A 17,579-nucleotide genomic window follows, 5' to 3' on the forward strand; every position below is an offset into this window, starting at 1 on the left:
ATTCATTACTTTCAATTAAATATTTAATTTTAGATCTACCTATCTATTTTGTGTGTGTGTGTGTGTGTGTGTGTGTGTGTGTGTGTGTGTGTGTGTGTGTATGTATGTATGTGTAGAGGTCAAAGGAGAGCTTGCTGGAATTAGTTCTCTCCTAATACCATGTGAATCTTGGAGTTCAAACTCAAGGTATCAGGCTTGGTGGCAAGTGCTTCTTACCCTGTGAGCCATCTGACCGGCCCAGGAAAGCCAAATACTTCACAACAGATGGAAATTCAATTTAAGAATAAAAGAAAAGTTCAGTCAAAAAATCCATATAAAATTCCATCGTGTCTGCTTTCAAAAGAGCACATAGCAGAGCCCGGAGCGGCTGTAACAGGGAACTCATCTCTAACTGCTAGATAGAATAGTATGGCATCTTTCTTAGGTGTGGATTCCACTCACAGCAAAGGCGTACCTGTGAGGACGGACCTTTGTGCACTGTGCAAATTTGCATTAAAGCATGTAACAGAGAAGAGATGGAAGATGAGAAAGCCAGGCCCCTGTGCCAATTTTCTTTTAGAGCTGGCTAGGGTCTGATAGCCCAGGGATATTCCCACATTCTTGTGCTAAAACCCAGTTTTCTTTAGTAAGTTTGGAAACCATTTTTCCCCATTCACTTACACCTTTTTTTTTTTAAGGCAGTTTCAGGTAGTCCTGACTGTTCTCGAACTCCATAGACAGCTGAGAATGACCTGGGATTTCTGCTCCTCCTGCCTCCACTTCCCAAGTGCGGGAATTACAGGGTAGCTACCATGTTCATTTTATGCTATGCATAGTAGGTGCTCATTCTACCCATTGAGCTGTATCTCCAGCTCTCCTCACTACTGTTTTTTAAATGTTGTGTGTCAGGTGATTGCCTTGCAGTTGCTGTGATGATAGGCACACATATTAGAACTGAAAATATCTTCTAGGGATTTATCAAAGTCTAGGCTATCTGAGAAATGACATGGAAATCAGAGAAAGCAGGTTATCCCTAAAAACTGGCAGATAGGTTTTAGCTAGTCCTCAATAGACTTGGGATCAGTCAGAAAATAGTATCTAGAACTTTCCACAGGAAACATATTATCTATGGTGAGCAGGAAGACACTATAATGGATAGTCCCTCTTGACCTCCTCTTATACTGGCTTTTCTTTAGGCAGTGGGCCAAGGATTTTGCCTCTTCAAAATGACGACATGTAGGCCTACATGATCCCACAAAAAACTGTTTGTCCATAGGCGATATTTCCATGTCTCCTTGGCTGTCTAATCCATATCTATTTCTGATGGAATATGTGTGTGTGTGTGTGTGTGTGTGTGTGTGTGTGTGTGTGTGTGTGTGTGTGTGAGAGAGAGAGAGAGAGAGAGAGAGAGAGAGAGAGAGAGAGAGAGAGAGAGAGAGAGAGAGGTTGATTTCATCTATTTCTCTGCACTTTACTTTTTGAGGCAAGGTCTCTCACCGAACCTAGAGCTCATTAATTCCAAAAGGCTCGCTGGCCAGCCAGCCCCAGCGAGCATCCTGACTGTGCCTCCCCAGCTCTGGGGTTACAGGTATGTGTAGCTGTGCCAAGCTTTTTACGTAAGTGCTGAGAATTGGAATGTGGGTCCTCATGCTTGCATGACATACACTTTATCAACCAAGCCATTTCCTCAGCCTTTGACATAATCAGAGAGACATTTTAAATCCATACTTGTTGGCAGCATCAGAAAAATAATAGGAGATGCAGCTTTCAAAGTATTTTGTGCTTTCTGCTTTCAGTGGAAAGGTACTGAGTACCAGCCACTCACATTCTCAAACATTCTGCTTGAAAACAACATTGAGCCTGAGATTTAAATCTTCATGTTTCAATGAAATTACCTTTGTAGGAATTGAAAGGTCTTCCAAACTGTGTTTACTAGACAGAGAGACACACTGAAATGTATTCACTAGTGACCAAGTGGCATCAGGCATTAGAGAAGCAGGGGTCTTAGAAGGGAGAGTCTTTAGTAACAGCGCAATCTCCTACTGTGACTGTCATAGCATCCCCATTCCTCTGTTCACCCCCTCCCCCAACACACACAACCTTGTATGTGTGTGGAGGTCAGATGTCAGCTCTGGGTTTAATTTTTATAATTTAATTAATTAATTAATTAATTGAGTCAGAATCTCTCACTCATCTGGAGCCTAGTGCCCGAGTAGTCTGGGTTGTCTGATCAAGAAACCCCAAAGATCCTCCTGTCTCCACCTCTCCAACACTGAGACTAAAAGCATGCACCGCCACATCTGGCCTTTGTCCATGGGTCCTGGGGACTGAACTCAGGTCCTAATGCTTGCATGGAAAGCAGTTAATGGTGGAGCTATCTTTCCAGCCCTGGTTCTGAATGGTGGAGCTATCTTTCTAGCCCTGGTTCTGCTTTCTTTCACTTAACATTCTTTGTCCAGCCACAACACGATTCTCTTAGAAGGGACTAGATGGGAAAACATGGGAGGAAATCTGCCTCTAATGGAGAGAGCATTGCTTTGCATTTGTGTCCTGTAATTTTAGTGAAGCAGTTAAGTTGTGGGTAGCAGAGATGAACAGCTCATCAGATAGGACACCCAGAACTGGGCATTGCATGCTATCAGAACTGATCATGTCTTCAAGGAACTTACCAAAGTTTGGGCTGTGAGAAATGACATGAAATTTCAGAGGTAACAAGTGTTTGCCACAGAACTGGCAGATACATTTTAATTAGATAGATTTTGGATTGGCTTGATGGAGGGACAGAGTAGTAAGGAAGGACATTTCAGATGTCAAATGCTGGAATGCTGAAAATGAGCTGAGAAAACAGTATCCAGAACTTTCTATGGAGAATAGGTTGTCTGAGACAGGACAGGGACAAATGGTCATAGGTCAGCATTCCTACCACCTTTTGTCCCATGTTCTCACTATGTCAGTGGGCCAAGGATTTTACCCTTTCAAAGGATGGCATTCAGAAACATAGTGATACTGCTCAAGGAGGTTTCTGTTTCATATATTTCCAGGAATGCTTTAGAGATGTTTATATTTTCTTGTGTAGAAGTTGTACAGCCCTAAAGAATTGTTCACTTAAATGACCACAGACGCCCCTGAGGTTCTTTCCCTGTGAGAATACACAGACTTTATATTTGATTTTAGATATTCCCTTCAGTCTCTGTTTGGCCATTCTCATCCCTCTCCCAAACCCCAATTATTCAGTGTACATGCACTGCTTTTTCTTTTTAAATTTTGTTTTGTGTTTATATGTATATATGTTTCTTTTTTCCACTGAAGAGTTGGTTAATATCTAGAGCAGTGGGGTACATTCAGAATAGGTAATGAAATGGTTAAACTAATGGTGAGACAACAGCTTAGCAGAAAGGTCTGGCTTGGGTGTGTGGTAGCATTTCCTAATGCCAAATGATTTATTAGAATGATGATGGGTCTATCAACATCAGAGTCTTCCTGCACCTTAAATGCACTCTCAGCAAAGGATGCTACCCTGCTGATTGATGAATGATGATTGGCATGGTGGATCCTGTTGGTGGCTTGCTCATATCCTGTTTGTGCTGGTGCAGTGATCATTCACTGCTAAGGTACCACACATTCCCCCATTTTCACTTTTTCTGTAAGATAATTAATCTTAACCAAATAGGATCCTTATTTTCTGGATGCCACATCTCCCCTTCCTCCCAGGGCAGCCATGGCCTGAGACTGGGTGATGGGATGTGTACAGGAAAATCTCTTGTCTCTGGTGGGACTCTTTAGTTGGTTGAGTCTGACATAGACCTGGATAAGACTATGTCTCACTTAGTGCCTTCTCTTTTCTGTTCTTTGGGGCTCCTTGAAAGGGCACCCTGTACAACTAACTGCTCTCACAATAATCCTTACCTAAGACAACACTATTATTATTTTCCCTTCTGGAAAACTTGGGCAGTTATGAAAGCCATTGATTCTTTTTACAGTGACTGTATAAGTAGCCTTGAAATTTTAAGCAAAGAAATCCAATAATTTTTCTAACAATCTGTCCATAAAATCTGAGTTTGTTTAATATGCCATGCTTCTAAGTAGACTACAGCTAAAGCCATTAAAACTAATTTAAAATAGTCTTAGAAACATGGTATCCAGCAATAAACAGAAAGCTTGGGACTTGTAGGGAAAAAAATCTCCTTAACTGACAGAACAGACCCATGCCTGGAGTTAGTCATATTAAGAACATGTGTTTTATGTCCATGAAAAAGCTGGGCATGGTGGTGTAATCTCAGCATTGGGGATACAGAAACAGGAGGATGCTGGAGCATGCTGGCCAGCCCCAGTCTAGCCAAATTGTTCCAGGTGTAATGCCAGACTCAAAAAATAAGCTGGAGAGTAAAGATGCCCAATATTGGCCTCAGCCTCCATAAGCACACTCACACATATGAAAATGTGTGCACTCACACACACACACTCCACATAAAAGTACATGTCGACTTATTGCATTGTCACATTGGCTCATTGCTCCCTTGAGTGAGCCATTGCCGATACTCAATTCACTATCAAGGCAGAATCCATTAGGTGATATACACAAAAACGGTCCTCTGACCCTCATTCTCCTTGTCAAGTCTTATAGATTTCTGGAGATCATCTACTTGGAGGAAAAGAGGTGTTCTTCTACCAAAGACCTTGGTCACTTCATAATTCTCTCCATCTAAGACTTAGTCTTGAGTCCTGTTGTCACAGAGGCAGGGCATTCATCTTTGGAGTTCACAAACACACATGACTGCTTGCTTCTCTCACATTTCTATGAAAGGTTGGGTTGTCTATCATTGGCTGGAAAAGGTGACCAATTTTTGTAGGAGGAGCTAGCCTAAAGAGGTGAGACTATATCACACTTTCTACCCCCGTGTCTCAGAGAACATTGAGGAAGAGAAGGTAGAGAGATTGGAAGAGCTAGAGAATGGGGAGACACCAAAGGACTACAGCACTCACTAACAGCCTCTGGTCTCTGCACAAGACCTGCAAAAGATGTATGGATAGGGGTGGGGCACATGAGCTGCCACTCGTAGCTGAGAAGTGACTGACAGTTGATGATGGCTAGGAGAGAAAGAATTTGTTTTCTCTAGTGGTGAAGGGGTTAAATTCTCCCACTTTCGCAACTGAATTTAGGTTCCAGTTCTCTGAGAAGGGCAAATAGGTGTCTTTTCCAACAAAGGGACATTTATCTACAAGGCCCTTCCATTCAGGGTCGAGGGAGAGAACAAACACAGAGGATCTAAGTCAGCCTTACAGTATCTCAAGGACAAACCAGCAGCCCCTTCTGAGTCATGTCCAAGCTTGTGCAGATGTGTCCAAAAATGATAAGACTAAACCTCAGCCAATTAGAAATATACTAATGTGATTCCTACTTGCTTAAACCAATTACGTAGCTGACCCTGAAACTCCTCCTTAGCTGTGCTTAAAAGGAGCCTACATGTTCCTCTCGGGGTTGTCGCCATTTTGTACAGGTGAATGACCCCACATGCATGCTGGTATAATGAACACTCTTTGTTCTTGCATCCTATTTGAGCCTGGGGTCTCCCTTCAGAGTTTCTTCACACCCTACAGTTGTACTAGTGGGTTATCCATGCTGCAGTGGATGACCACACCTGTATATACAGCCAGCTCTAATTAGACACAGCAAGGTTTTTATAAAAGTACATAAAATTGAGAGAGAGAGAGAGTTAGAGGATTTGGAAGGAGTTGGTGGGGTGAATATGATTGAAATATATTTTTTGCATGTATGAAATTCTCAAAGAATAAACTAAAATATTATACTGAAATGTTTCTTGAAATTCATCCACAGCACCCCTACCCCATAGGTGAGAATGAAGAGTAGTGAGCCTTAGAGGCAAGACGATAGGCTGGTAAAGGTCATAAACGCATGGGGTGTGGGGCCAGCTCAGCAGGGAGCACCTCAGGCACCAAGTTTGAGGCGAAGGAACTCGCAACAGATGGTCAGCTATGAGCCTGTCTCTACTCGTCAGTGTTCCCCTGGTGGACATGTGACCTTGCCAACTTTAAGGGCAGTTGTCAACATGGCACACCTAAGGTGTCTCACAAAACCAGTCATGAGTGTACTTCTGTCTCAGAAACCTAGAGGGGGAGGGGAATGTCAATCTCCTCTTCTTCCTTTCCAAGAAGCCTCTCACATCACTTCTGTCCCACCTCACGTCTTTCAGTCCTTTCCCTGCTCTCCTCAAAGAAGGTACTAGTTTACTTTGTTAAATCCTTGAAAAGATCAGGACAACTTGTTGACTATTTTTCTATTTTCCTTATTGTTTTTAAAGATGAAAAAGACATAAGGCTGGGGAGATGGTTCAGGGCATCTTCCTAATGCTGCAACCCTTTAATACAGTTCCTTATGTTGTGGTGATCCCAACCATAAAGTTATTTTCTTTGCTACTTCTGAAATTTTGCTATTGTTAAGAATCATAATATAAATATCTGTATTTTCTGATGGTCTTAGGTGACTCCTATGAAAAGGTCATTAGATCCCAAAGGGGTTGTTCACAGGTGGAGAACCACTGGTTAAGGGGGTAAAAAATGCTTGTACAGCAAGCAAGGTGACCTGAGTTTGGATCCCCAACACCCACATAAAAGCTAAGAACAGTGGCAGCATATATATATATATATATATATATATATATATATATATATATATATATATATATATATATATTCCCAGTGCTGGAGGGGTGTTGAGATAAGGCAAGCAGATTCCTGGAGCTCCATGACCAGCCAGCCTAGCAGAAAGGGTGGGCTCCAGGTTCAGTGAGAGACCCTGCCTCAAAAACAAAGGGAAGTGCTAGAGATAAGACCTGACAGTCAACCTCCAGCCTCCACATGCATATATATACATATACCACCCCTCTCCCTACTATTTAAAAAAGGATTTCAATGAAAAAGGCACCTAAGGTACTTCTTCAGCATTCATGAAGACCTGGGTTTGATCCTTATAAAACCAGGTGTGCGGCACACAAACGTAATCCCAGTCCTCTGGTGGAAGGAAGGCAGGACGATTAGAAGTTTAAGACTGTCCTAATTAGAGATAATTAGGCCAGCCTGGGATACATGAGACTCTGTCTTCAAAATTAAAAATAACTTAAAAGGCAGATGCATGGGGCTGGAGAGATGGTTCAGCAGTTAAAAACACTTGCTGCTCTTTTAGAGGACCCAAGGTCCATTCCCAGGACCTACATCAGGAGGCTCACAGCCACTTGTAATCCCAGCTCTGGCCTCTGTGAGCACATGCAGGCATGTGCACATGCCTCCTCCCAACAACACATACACATACTTTTTTAAAAAGGCAGCTACAATATAAATTTAATTCAGACAGAAGCACAGTGTAACCTTCTTTAGTGTGGAGTCTTATAAAATTGTTGCTGTATTTGAGGTGCCCTGAGAAGCCCATTAGGGTAATGGCTGTGACATTCCTCAGAGGTGAATGCATTTCCATTACTCATTCTTAAAAACACATGCTCCTTGTCTTTTCACATGTATCATGGTGAGATCTAAAATAGATGTTCATCACCTCTTTCAGGGTTATGAATAGAAGTACCTTGAAAAGGCCTGGTGGCAATTGAAAGTGATGCAGGGGATTCAGAGAGGAGGCATTCAAGAAAACCAAGCAGGAGGCAGGCTACCTACGTACTCTGAGCAGGGAACACGAAGGGACCCCCCAGTCTCCCACACTGGCAGTCAGGTGCCACATCATGGTCAAATGGAGGTGTGAGTGGGTGGGAGCGCTAAGAATGAGCTGCATCTACTAGGCAAGGAGGTTGAAAACTCCAAAGGCGACCTAAGCATTGGATCAGATTGCTGACCCCATTCTCCATGTCTTATCCATGCCTCTTTCCAGGTGGCTGGAAATGTCAAATGGTATTTCTCTACCCTCCTGACTGTGGGATTTCTCATTCAATTTATCCAGCCAAAGGAATTCATCAAGAGTCACATTGGGCCACCTCTGGCTCAAGAACTCAAGGTGCTTGCATTCCACCTCTTGTCCTCACCAGGAGAATGGATGACAGGGTTGGGCCTCTGGCTTAAGGGAAGAGTGAGGGACAAGGACAAGAAAAGATACAACTAACCACCTCACGGCGTCTCAGTCAGTCGGGCTCTGTCTGATTTGAAGGTGCTCAAATGAGAATTGAAAGATGTTTTAGTGCGGGGATTTCAGGATCATTAAGTGGTGTTATGATGGAAATCTGTTGATTGATACAAACCTTGTTTTCTCAATGTGGCTTGTTCGGAGAAAGAACAGGGAGAGTGGAGAGTAAAACCAGAGCGTGTGAGGCAGTAAGCCTTGTCTGAAGATGTGGACAGGTCTCATGGCAGTGGGACTGATGTCGCTTCTGACTTAGAATATCCCACCTGGGAGTGGAAGGGCCCAGAACCAAAGCTGTGCCGATGCACAGTTGCACCTCCTAACACTCTGTTGTTTCAGAGAGCTGGACTATTGCAGGTCCAGAGACAAATGGACCTTTAGTTCCCTAGTCACCGATTGCCCACCTCTGTGTTTGACCTGACAGCCTTGTGAAACTTGGAGGTAAATAACTTCTGGACTCTACGATGACCTTAAACTTCCACTAACCCAAAGCCTGAGCATGTCATTGACGACACCTGAGCTTGATGGCTGAGACCTCCCTGCTTTTCTGTAACATGGCTACCTGATGATCCCATCCATGCATTAAAAAAAAAATCCCTTGATTTATAACTTTCATTGTTCTATTACTCTAAAAACTTCATGAAACATCAAAGCATGGTATTTGGGGTAATCTAAATTTGTGTTTCCTGGATCATGGCCACTAATATTTGGCTCTAGAATAAATTGTCTCTGATTCTCTTTTACACTGACACACACCTTAACTGGACCTTGACAAAGGTGAGGGGATCATAGAGCATTCCACCTTCCTGGCCACACTCGTCATCACTTATGTGTCCGGTTTTAGTGATGACAGACACAAACATTTCAGGTCTCCTCTGCCCACCTGGCATGTCAGGCTCAGGAAGGTGTACATGGGCCACACACAAAAAAGGTGAAAGGGCACCAGGCTCCTGGTAGAGGGTGCCAGCTGATGCCTCGGCTACACCTGTATCCCAAACAACTTCTCCCTCCACCTGGCCCTGCTTCCCTATGCTTTTCACAAGTCCTCTTCCTCAAAACCACTCCCCACATGGACCCTCTTGTATCTAACTCTCTGAAGCTCAGAGTTGGTCCGTGGGTCCCTGAACCTGGGCACCCGGCTCTCACTCAGCTTCCCAGGGGCGTTACAGCTGTAAGGGGGTCTTACCCACGATCATGTGGTTGCAGACATCACAGAAGGTGGGCTTCTTAAAGACATGCTCCTGAAAGGTGTGGGCCTTGTTGCTGCTGCCGGGGTGCAGGCCAGCCCTGGTGGGCATGGATGCAGGGCTTCCAGGGATGGGTATTGGGCTGGGGCCCGGGCTGGCCTTGGCCAGCAGGTCAGCTTGCAATTTCACGTCACTGTTGGTTCTCGGGAAGAAGTCGTCAGCGCTTTTGCTCCGCAAGCTCTTGGTCTTGAAAGAAAGTGACCGTTTTAGTTTCTGGAGCTGCAATGCAATGACAGGACAACCGCTCTTATGATCAGTCCTGTGACTCCCGTGGCGGGTGCAGCCAACTCTGCCCTGTCCTGACCCATGGACACCTTAGCCCGGGAGGCTCTGCCAGGCCAGTGTGGGTGGTCCAAGGCCAGCGGCTAGCTGAAATGGGACTCAGTGGTCCACCCAAGCCCATATGCCAGCAAGCAGAAAGCAGCTCTATCTGCCCTATTCCGCCTTCTTCTCACCCTTGTTCCTCTAGGTCCCACCAATGTGCTGTCTCAAGTCCCAGGATGCCTGGTTTTTGACCTTTGATCTTTTGAGTTTGTGTAGTTGGAAATGAGTTTGAACTCCTGGGTGCCAAGGCTGTGTATGTAATACTGTCTTTCTCTCATGACCAGGTCTTATGTCATATGACCATAGCTATTAGTCTCTGCGGACAGCATAGTATATGAACAATGTCTCCCTCTGATGTGACATTAATCTGGCTGACTGGTCTCCAGGGCACAAGCCAGAAGCTCTCTAATCTGCATGTATCTGAAATATGTGGACAAGAAAGGTGTGTGTGTATGTGTGTGTGTGTGTCTGTGTGTAAGGCACACCTATATGCCCATGTGGTGTATGTGTGTGTGTGATATATGCTTCTGCATGTGTGTAGTATTTGTGTATGTATATGTGTTTATGTACATGTATGTGTGCCATTGCATGGATATGCATGGATGTTATATGTGAGGTATGTATGTGTATATATATATATATATGTGTGTGTGTGTGTGTGTGTGTGTGTGTGTGTGTGTGTGTGTGTGTGTTGCATATGCATGTGCCTGTGTGTATGTGGTGTGGGGGAGTGTGAGGTACATGCGTTTATGTATGTGGTGTGTGTGTATGACACAATATTTCAACAGCCTGTTTACCCTTCATATGCCCTTGCCCTGGTGTTCAGCCTCAGTAAACTAGATCATTTCTTTTTGTGTTTGGGACTTATGGAGAGACACCAAGTGGATTTAGAAGAGTTCTGGGACTTGAGTTCAGTCTGCATTCCTAATCCAATCCATGCTGATGCTGGGGGGAGTCTTCTGGAAGCAGAGATGCGAACATGTGAATCTCATGCTTAAAATCCTCTATGGACTTTCCTTTGTCTTAGGCATAAAGACTTGCTCCAGCTGAGTGTGCTGCTGCAGGCCTAAAACTCTAGCTACTCAGGAGGCGGCAGCCAGTGGATCACAAATCCAAGGCCTGCCTGATTTGCAGAGTGAGTTCCTTTCAGCTTTGGCAATTCTGTATCTCAGCAATTAAACGGTGAAAAACAAGAGTCAGGCCATAGCTCCGTGGCGGAGTGCTTGCCTGGCATGTATGAAACCTTAGGCTCACTCCCTAGCACTAAGCAAAGGGCTGGACCCCTGCTGCTGGACTCTGGGCCCTCAGCCTGGTGACAGTCTGCACCAGCACTGGTTTTGCTCAGTCCTTGCCAGCTACCACGACTCCCTCCAAATCTCTCACACATTTTATTATCAGCCCTTAGCACCCTGTCTTCCCTCCACCCAGAGAGGAGGAGTGAACAGTGTACTAGTCATATGGCTTTCAGGGGTCACTACCCCTTTGAGGTGGCCTCCTTTGGTAAGTATTCACCTGTGGCCATTCTTTCTATTACCCAGAACCACACCTGTGCAGCAGCTGAAACCATGCATGAAGGTGCCCTGTGCTCACTGGAGTTTCTACAAGTGGGGACGGGCTCCCTAAGGACATAGGACATGTAAGATGAGCGCATGGGGCAATGTCAAGCCTGCCACCTCCATCCCCACCTCTATCCTGACCTCAGAAGACTAGGCAGCCACCGTGGTCACAGAGCACAGACACAGCACAAAAAGGCCACACATGGCCTCCAAAGAGCCATATGGATTTGCAGTCTGATTTTGCAGTGATTCACTTCAAAAGTAGAGCATATTTTCCATTCTGTGAATCTTTTCATTTTAAGGATTCTGCCAGTCTTAGGGACAGAGATGAGACAAGATCTTGCATCATAGCCTGGGCTGTCTTAGAACTTCCTAGACAGCCCGGGATAACCTGCAGGTTATTCTCTCCCTCAGTCTCCTGCTGAGAGCTCATATGTGAGCCACCCAGGCTCTTGAGCTTTTATTTTATTTTACTTTAATGTCAGGCTGATGAGATGGATTAGCACATAAAAGGTACTTATCATCAAGCCTGAGAACCTGAGTTCTATTCCTGGGACCCACATGAAGGAAAGGGAACTGATTCTCACAAGTTGTACTGTGACCTCCACATATGTACTGTGGTGTACATGTGCACACTTGTGTGTGTGTGTGTGTGTGTGTGTGTATGTGTGTATGCGCGTGTGTGCGCGCACACACAAAATTATATTTTTGAAAGTTGACTGACATGGGTACCGAGAACAGAACTCAGGTCCTCTGGAAGAGCAGCAGGTGCTCTCAACTATTAAACCACAAATATTCTGTTTTTTGAAAAGATTTTTTAACTCTATTTTTATTTTAAGTACACATTTGTCTGTGTGAGGGTGTCGGATGCCCTGGAACTGGAGTTACAGATAGCTGTGAGCTGCCATGTGGGTGTTGGGAATTGAAACTGGGTCCTCTTGCAGAGCAGGCAGTACTCTTAACTGCTGAGCCATCTCTCCAGCCTCTCCATAAATATTCTTAAGTACATTTTTCATGTGCTGAAAATGACTCATTCCTCAGTTCTTAAAATTTTTGTAAATTTGATTCATTTACATATTCATTTATTGATTTTGGGGTCAAATGATGGACCTTGTACATAACAGCCTACCACTGAGCTACAACTCCATACTCACATATTAGAAGGCTCTCCAAGTAGGGGATCATTCATTCCCTTATTCATTAAATAATTCAGTAATGAATATCTATTTGGATGCTACCAGGAGCCAGGCATAGTACTCAATTTTGGTAATAAAACAGTGAAAAAATATTCAACAGCAATGAAATTGATCTCCTTAAAATTTAAAGTCAAGTAGGCAGGGGAAAAATGAATAAATGACAACATACTTGGGTGAGGACTTAAGTTACAAAGAGAAATAAATAAAGATACAGGCTTTAGAAGGTCATAAGAAGCCTTATTTGACAGGTTGACAGGTGACATTTGAGCAGAGATGTGAAGAAAGCAGTGGGTATGTGAGTAATGTTGTAGGAGAGCATTGTAGGTAGTGGAAAACTAGCAGAAAGACATTGTTGGTAGCTGGACAAAGAGCAGAAGAGCATTATGGGTGACGAGAAAGACCAGCAGCAATGGTTCCAGTGAAAAAGCCATGTCCCCTCAGCAACTGATGAGGATGTGGCAAGGTCACTGATCCAAAATCAGCTTCAGTTGAGGCTTCCTTGTTGGTCGTGGCAAGGGCTGTGGAATTTATCCCAAGGGCAATGGTTCAGAGCAAGAAAGTGGCAAGGGCTGACTTTTATTTAAAGGGATGCTCTGGGGAGTTTTTGAGAAACAGAGGCAAGATTGAAGCAAGGAGACCTGCTGGGAGGTGCCTGCACTAAGTGTCTGGCCAAGAGGGGATTCTGACAGGTGTGGTAAGATATACTGGGATCCCAGGCATATTCTGAAGGTGGACCCAGGAGTTTGTTGAGGGGTTGGATATGAGTGAGTAACTCTAAGATTTTGATTAGTGCAACTGAGTAAATGGAGGCATACCCTTTTACTAGAAGGAGGAACGTCAGAGAAGAGAGACTGGGAGGTCTGAGGTGCTTATTTAGAATTCAAGGGGAGTCAAAGTATTGGTAAGTAGATACATGATTTTGGCATTCAGGAGGAAGGTCCAAGCATCCTAGTGAGTGGGGAGCCATGAACATATGGATGGCGAACAAGGCCATGAGACCAGTTGAAATCATTACAAATGCCATGAGCAGACCCTAGAGAGACTCTGTCTGAAGACAGACCTCAGGATACTGCAAATTTATGTGAAAAGAAGAGTCATGAGGCAAGGCCATGGTGTTTGAGAAGAAGCTGCCCAGGAAGGAGACTCAGAGAAAGGGTGTTATGGAAGCTAAGGGAAGGAAATGAGTTAGAGAAGGCTGGAAAGCCAGTGGGGTCAACTTAATCCCAGCACCCATTTAAATAGTCAATGAAGTTTAAGGCTCTGCAAAGGAAGGCCTTTGAGAAACCTTAGCAACATAGCAGATTCAGGGACGCTCTGAGCGTGCGGTGACAAGGGTTCAGAAAGGAATGGCCAGAGGGGAAGACAGCAGACGTGGTGGCAGGTGGGCAAAGACAGTTTGAGTTTGCCATGAAGCAGGTTAGTAAGAAGACAGTGGCCAGCGGGGGCTGTAACATCTCAGCATTGCTTGGGGAGCATTTCGTTTAAATGCTAGTTGTTTTCAAGCTACTTTTAATCTGATGATGCATAACAGGGGGTCACTGTTGGAGCTCTGTCCTTAACTAGAGGATGAGGGGTGGGTGTAGTGTACAAGAGCAGAGCTGACTAGCAGAGTGACACAAGCGAGCTGGCAGAGCTGGTGCTGGTTGTTTACAGATCTGTGTGTGTGTGTGTGTGTGTGTGTGTGTGTGTGTGTGTGTGTGTGGTGTCTGTGGTGGTGTGGTCCACATACATGCAGGTGCATGGAAGGCAGAGAACAACCCCATTTGTTGTACCTCAGGTGCCACATCAGTTTTTGAGACAGAAAGTAGTCTAAGCTGACTAGACAGTATCCTCAGGGATCCACCTGATTCTACCTCCCACATGGGACTACCGGCACATGTTATCATGTCCAGCATTTATTTTTAATGCAGTTTCTGAAGATACAAGTCTGGTATTGGCACTTGAAAGCATTTTACTCTCTGAGCCTCCTCTAGGCCAGGGTATGGATCTTTTGATTGTTCAGAACATGAGAGAAGCCAGGAGGGAGAGGGCAGAGATGGAAAAGAAAGCCCAGCTTACAGATAGAAGAGAGTGTGCACTCTGGACAAATGTATAGTGGGAGGCACAGAGCATCTATGGCAGGTCACTACCTATCTGGCAGACGAGAGACCAGATGTGACAATTTAAATGCCTTCATACAGAAGTCTCTGACTTCAAAGCCCCCGAAGCCAAATGAACTTTGGAGAGAAAGGAGCTCACCTTCACCCTCCTCTTAGGAAAATCTCTCAGCTTAGCACGATTTGTCACCCTGGTGCCAGCTGGGATTTTAGAAATGATCTATGCAGCTGCCATTTAAACAGCACTTAGGTGGCAGTTAATTAGGGAATGCAGAAGTCAGGCATCCTGAGAGCACATGGAGAATTTAGCCTGAAGGTGACCATAATGCAGACATGTTGATTCACCAGTTGGAGAAGCTGCAGTTGCAATGAAGCTAATTAACCAGTGTGTGCTTGACGTTCTGAGCAGGACCTCAAGTCTGAACTATGTGGGAAAGTGTGCTGCGAACCCGTCTGCCCACACAGGCAGCTACACACTCCCTGTGGGCACTCAGTTGAGCTAAAACCATCAGTTGCCTTTACAAACGTCTTCTCAGCCATCTAAAACCGCATCAGTAGCAAGCACATTGGCTTTCCTGTCTGGATTCAGATGAGGTCATCAGAAAGCTGTTGACAATCAAATATCTCATTCTGAATTTCCCTATGTGAGCTACATCTTTGGTTTTGAAAATCAACGTGTTTTTTTTTTTTTTTTTTTTTTTTTTTTTTGGTTTTTCGAGACAGGGTTTCTCTGTGTAGCTTTGCACCTCTCCTGGAACTCACTTGGTAGCCCAGGCTGGCCTCGAACTCACAGAGATCCGCCTGGCTCTGCCTCCCGAGTCCTCTTGACATTTTATGTCCCCTAAAATAGTTACATCTCCCATTGAAATGGTCACTGGCTCCCCTTTTTGCCTATAAAGATATGATTAAATCAATTGATGATCTAAGCATGAAGGGAATGAGTTAATGAGGTGATTAACCCTCATGTGTGTGCATTCCCTCTGAAACACACTTTCCTTCATCCTTCATCAACCCTTTGGACCACTAACTGCATCTATTTCAAGTCTGGCTGATGCTGTGGGTTGTCAGAGTGTTTCCCAAACACACCCAAGGCTAGTGGGCAGACAGTACACTCCGGGCCTTGGAAAGTACAGGGCCTATGGTGAGCTTTCCAGTTTTATGCTAAGTTTTTGTTTTTGAATAGTTGTATTACTTTCATGTGTGCACGTGTGTGTGTGTGTGTGTGTGTGTGTGTGTGTGCGCGCGTGCACACACATTTGCATGTATGTGGAGGCCAGACCTTGGGAGTTTTCCATCTTAGTTTTTGAGACAGGCTCTCTCACTGGGTGTGGAGCTCACTGATTGGCTGGCTGGCCGGTTAGTCCCAGTTCCTGTCTCTGCCTTCCCCATGCTGGAATTATAAACATCTAGCATTATGTCTGACTTTTAGGTAGGTTCTGAGGACCGGAACTCAGGTTCTTATGCTTGTGTGGCGCATATTTTATTGACTGAACCATCTCCCCAACCACGTCTGATTTCTTTTATTGCAAGCACAAAACATTGGAGGTTAGATCCACTGCAGTCTAGACAGTGACTTAAAAGTCAGAAATGTTTTCCCTGTGTCTGCCTGGCTCCGTTGCAGTCATGTTAATGGACAGACAGGTAAAGCAACATTTATTGAATAGGCTGACTGCATATTCTGCTCCCTACAGCTGCGTGGTTGAAGCAAGTCTCTGAAACTTCATGACTTGAGTCCCACCAGGAAAGGGGAAATTTAACATAGTGCTTCCAAATTCCCTCACAGCTCTGACCCTGTAGGGCATTGTAATACAGAAGAGCAGAGTCTGTTCTTCAGAAGTGTAGGGTATGCTTCTACAGACAAGCAGCGATGTTGAGAACAATCTGAGGTGACACCAGACCACGCACCAATGTCACAGAGTAGTAAGTAGACTTCTATTGCTGCCGAGTCTATGTAGTCAGAGAAAGGGAGGCATCAGTAGGGGCTAGAACAATCAGACATTCTTTACAACCCCAGAGGGTGGATTCACTTCTGTTTTTTGAGACATGGTCTCATGTTATAAGCCTAGGTTGGCCTTAAACTTTCTATGAAGCTAAGGATGACATTGAACTTCTGTCTTTGTTGTGGGGCTGTTCTTTTTTTTTTTGGTTTTTCGAGACAGGGTTTCTCTGTGTAGCTTTGCGCCTTTCCTGGAACTCACTTGGTAGCCCAGGCTGGCCTCGAACTCACAGAGATCCGCCTGGCTCTGCCTCCCAAGTGCTGGGATTAAAGGCGTGCGCCACCACCGCCCGGCGGGGCTGTTCTTGATGGATCTAACTCATCCAACTTTGTCTCTAGCCACCATCTCCATCTCAGACACATGGACACAGCCAGAGCGCCACCCACCCCAAATTTCTAAAGATGTGTTAGCTATTCATGTCTTTGTTTTTCTAAAATGACTCCAGGGTATAATGTCGGCATAGTCATACATTCTCTCCTGAGTATGATGTCATACAGCATAGTCATACATAATATCTTCAGACATTCCTCCTTGCAATGAGAATCTGTGTACTGAGAAGAAATGAGGTGAGAAGACACCAGTGGTTAGGAACAATGTAAGCTCAGAGACTAATCTCAGTATAAGGAAATAGTCTGAGGTCCCATTGGGTACTGAGAGGAGAGGGATTTATAGTTAGATACCCAGCTTCTCAATGGATGGGTGAATAGAGGTGGTGACCATGATGGATCTGGGCTGGAAAGGGCAGGAGGAGGCAAATTTAGAGGTGATTGGAGCAAAGAATTTTGGGTCACAATACTTCTAAATTGACTGTTCATTGTAAACTTGCCTTTATTTTTTAACTTAGAAAATCACCAGCAAGGTTTACACTGCTCTCTAAGGTATATGCACGAGGGTTCCTTATTAGCCTGAAGGAAGGCTCATAGAGTCAGTGACCTGGTGTAGCATGAAGGGATTTTGTGGGGTGTTTCTATGACCCTCCTCGTCTTGGAGTCTTACCAGGATGTCTAGGAGGAACAGAGGCTGAACTGGAATTGTAGATATTGACCC

At 44.6% G+C, this 17,579-nt stretch overlaps 1 protein-coding gene across 3 annotated transcripts in view; it reads right to left on the minus strand.

Moving 5' to 3' along the window:
- Stac (SH3 and cysteine rich domain) overlaps nucleotides 1-17,579 on the minus strand; it is a 121,845-nt gene that overhangs the window by 62,803 nt on the left and 41,463 nt on the right. The window contains exon 2 of one of the 3 annotated variants that reach the window (XM_059268800.1): nucleotides 9,303-9,549. The exons of 1 other annotated variant lie outside the window; for it this stretch is intronic. In XM_059268800.1, the coding sequence (XP_059124783.1) occupies nucleotides 9,303-9,549 (247 nt within the window). Of the gene's footprint in view, nucleotides 1-9,302; nucleotides 9,583-17,579 lie in introns of all 3 variants that reach the window. One more of the 3 variants, XM_059268799.1, reaches the window with a different exon arrangement.

Source organism: Peromyscus eremicus, chromosome 7, assembly GCF_949786415.1.
Source record: "Peromyscus eremicus chromosome 7, PerEre_H2_v1, whole genome shotgun sequence".
Classification (NCBI taxonomy): Eukaryota; Metazoa; Chordata; class Mammalia; order Rodentia; family Cricetidae; genus Peromyscus; species Peromyscus eremicus.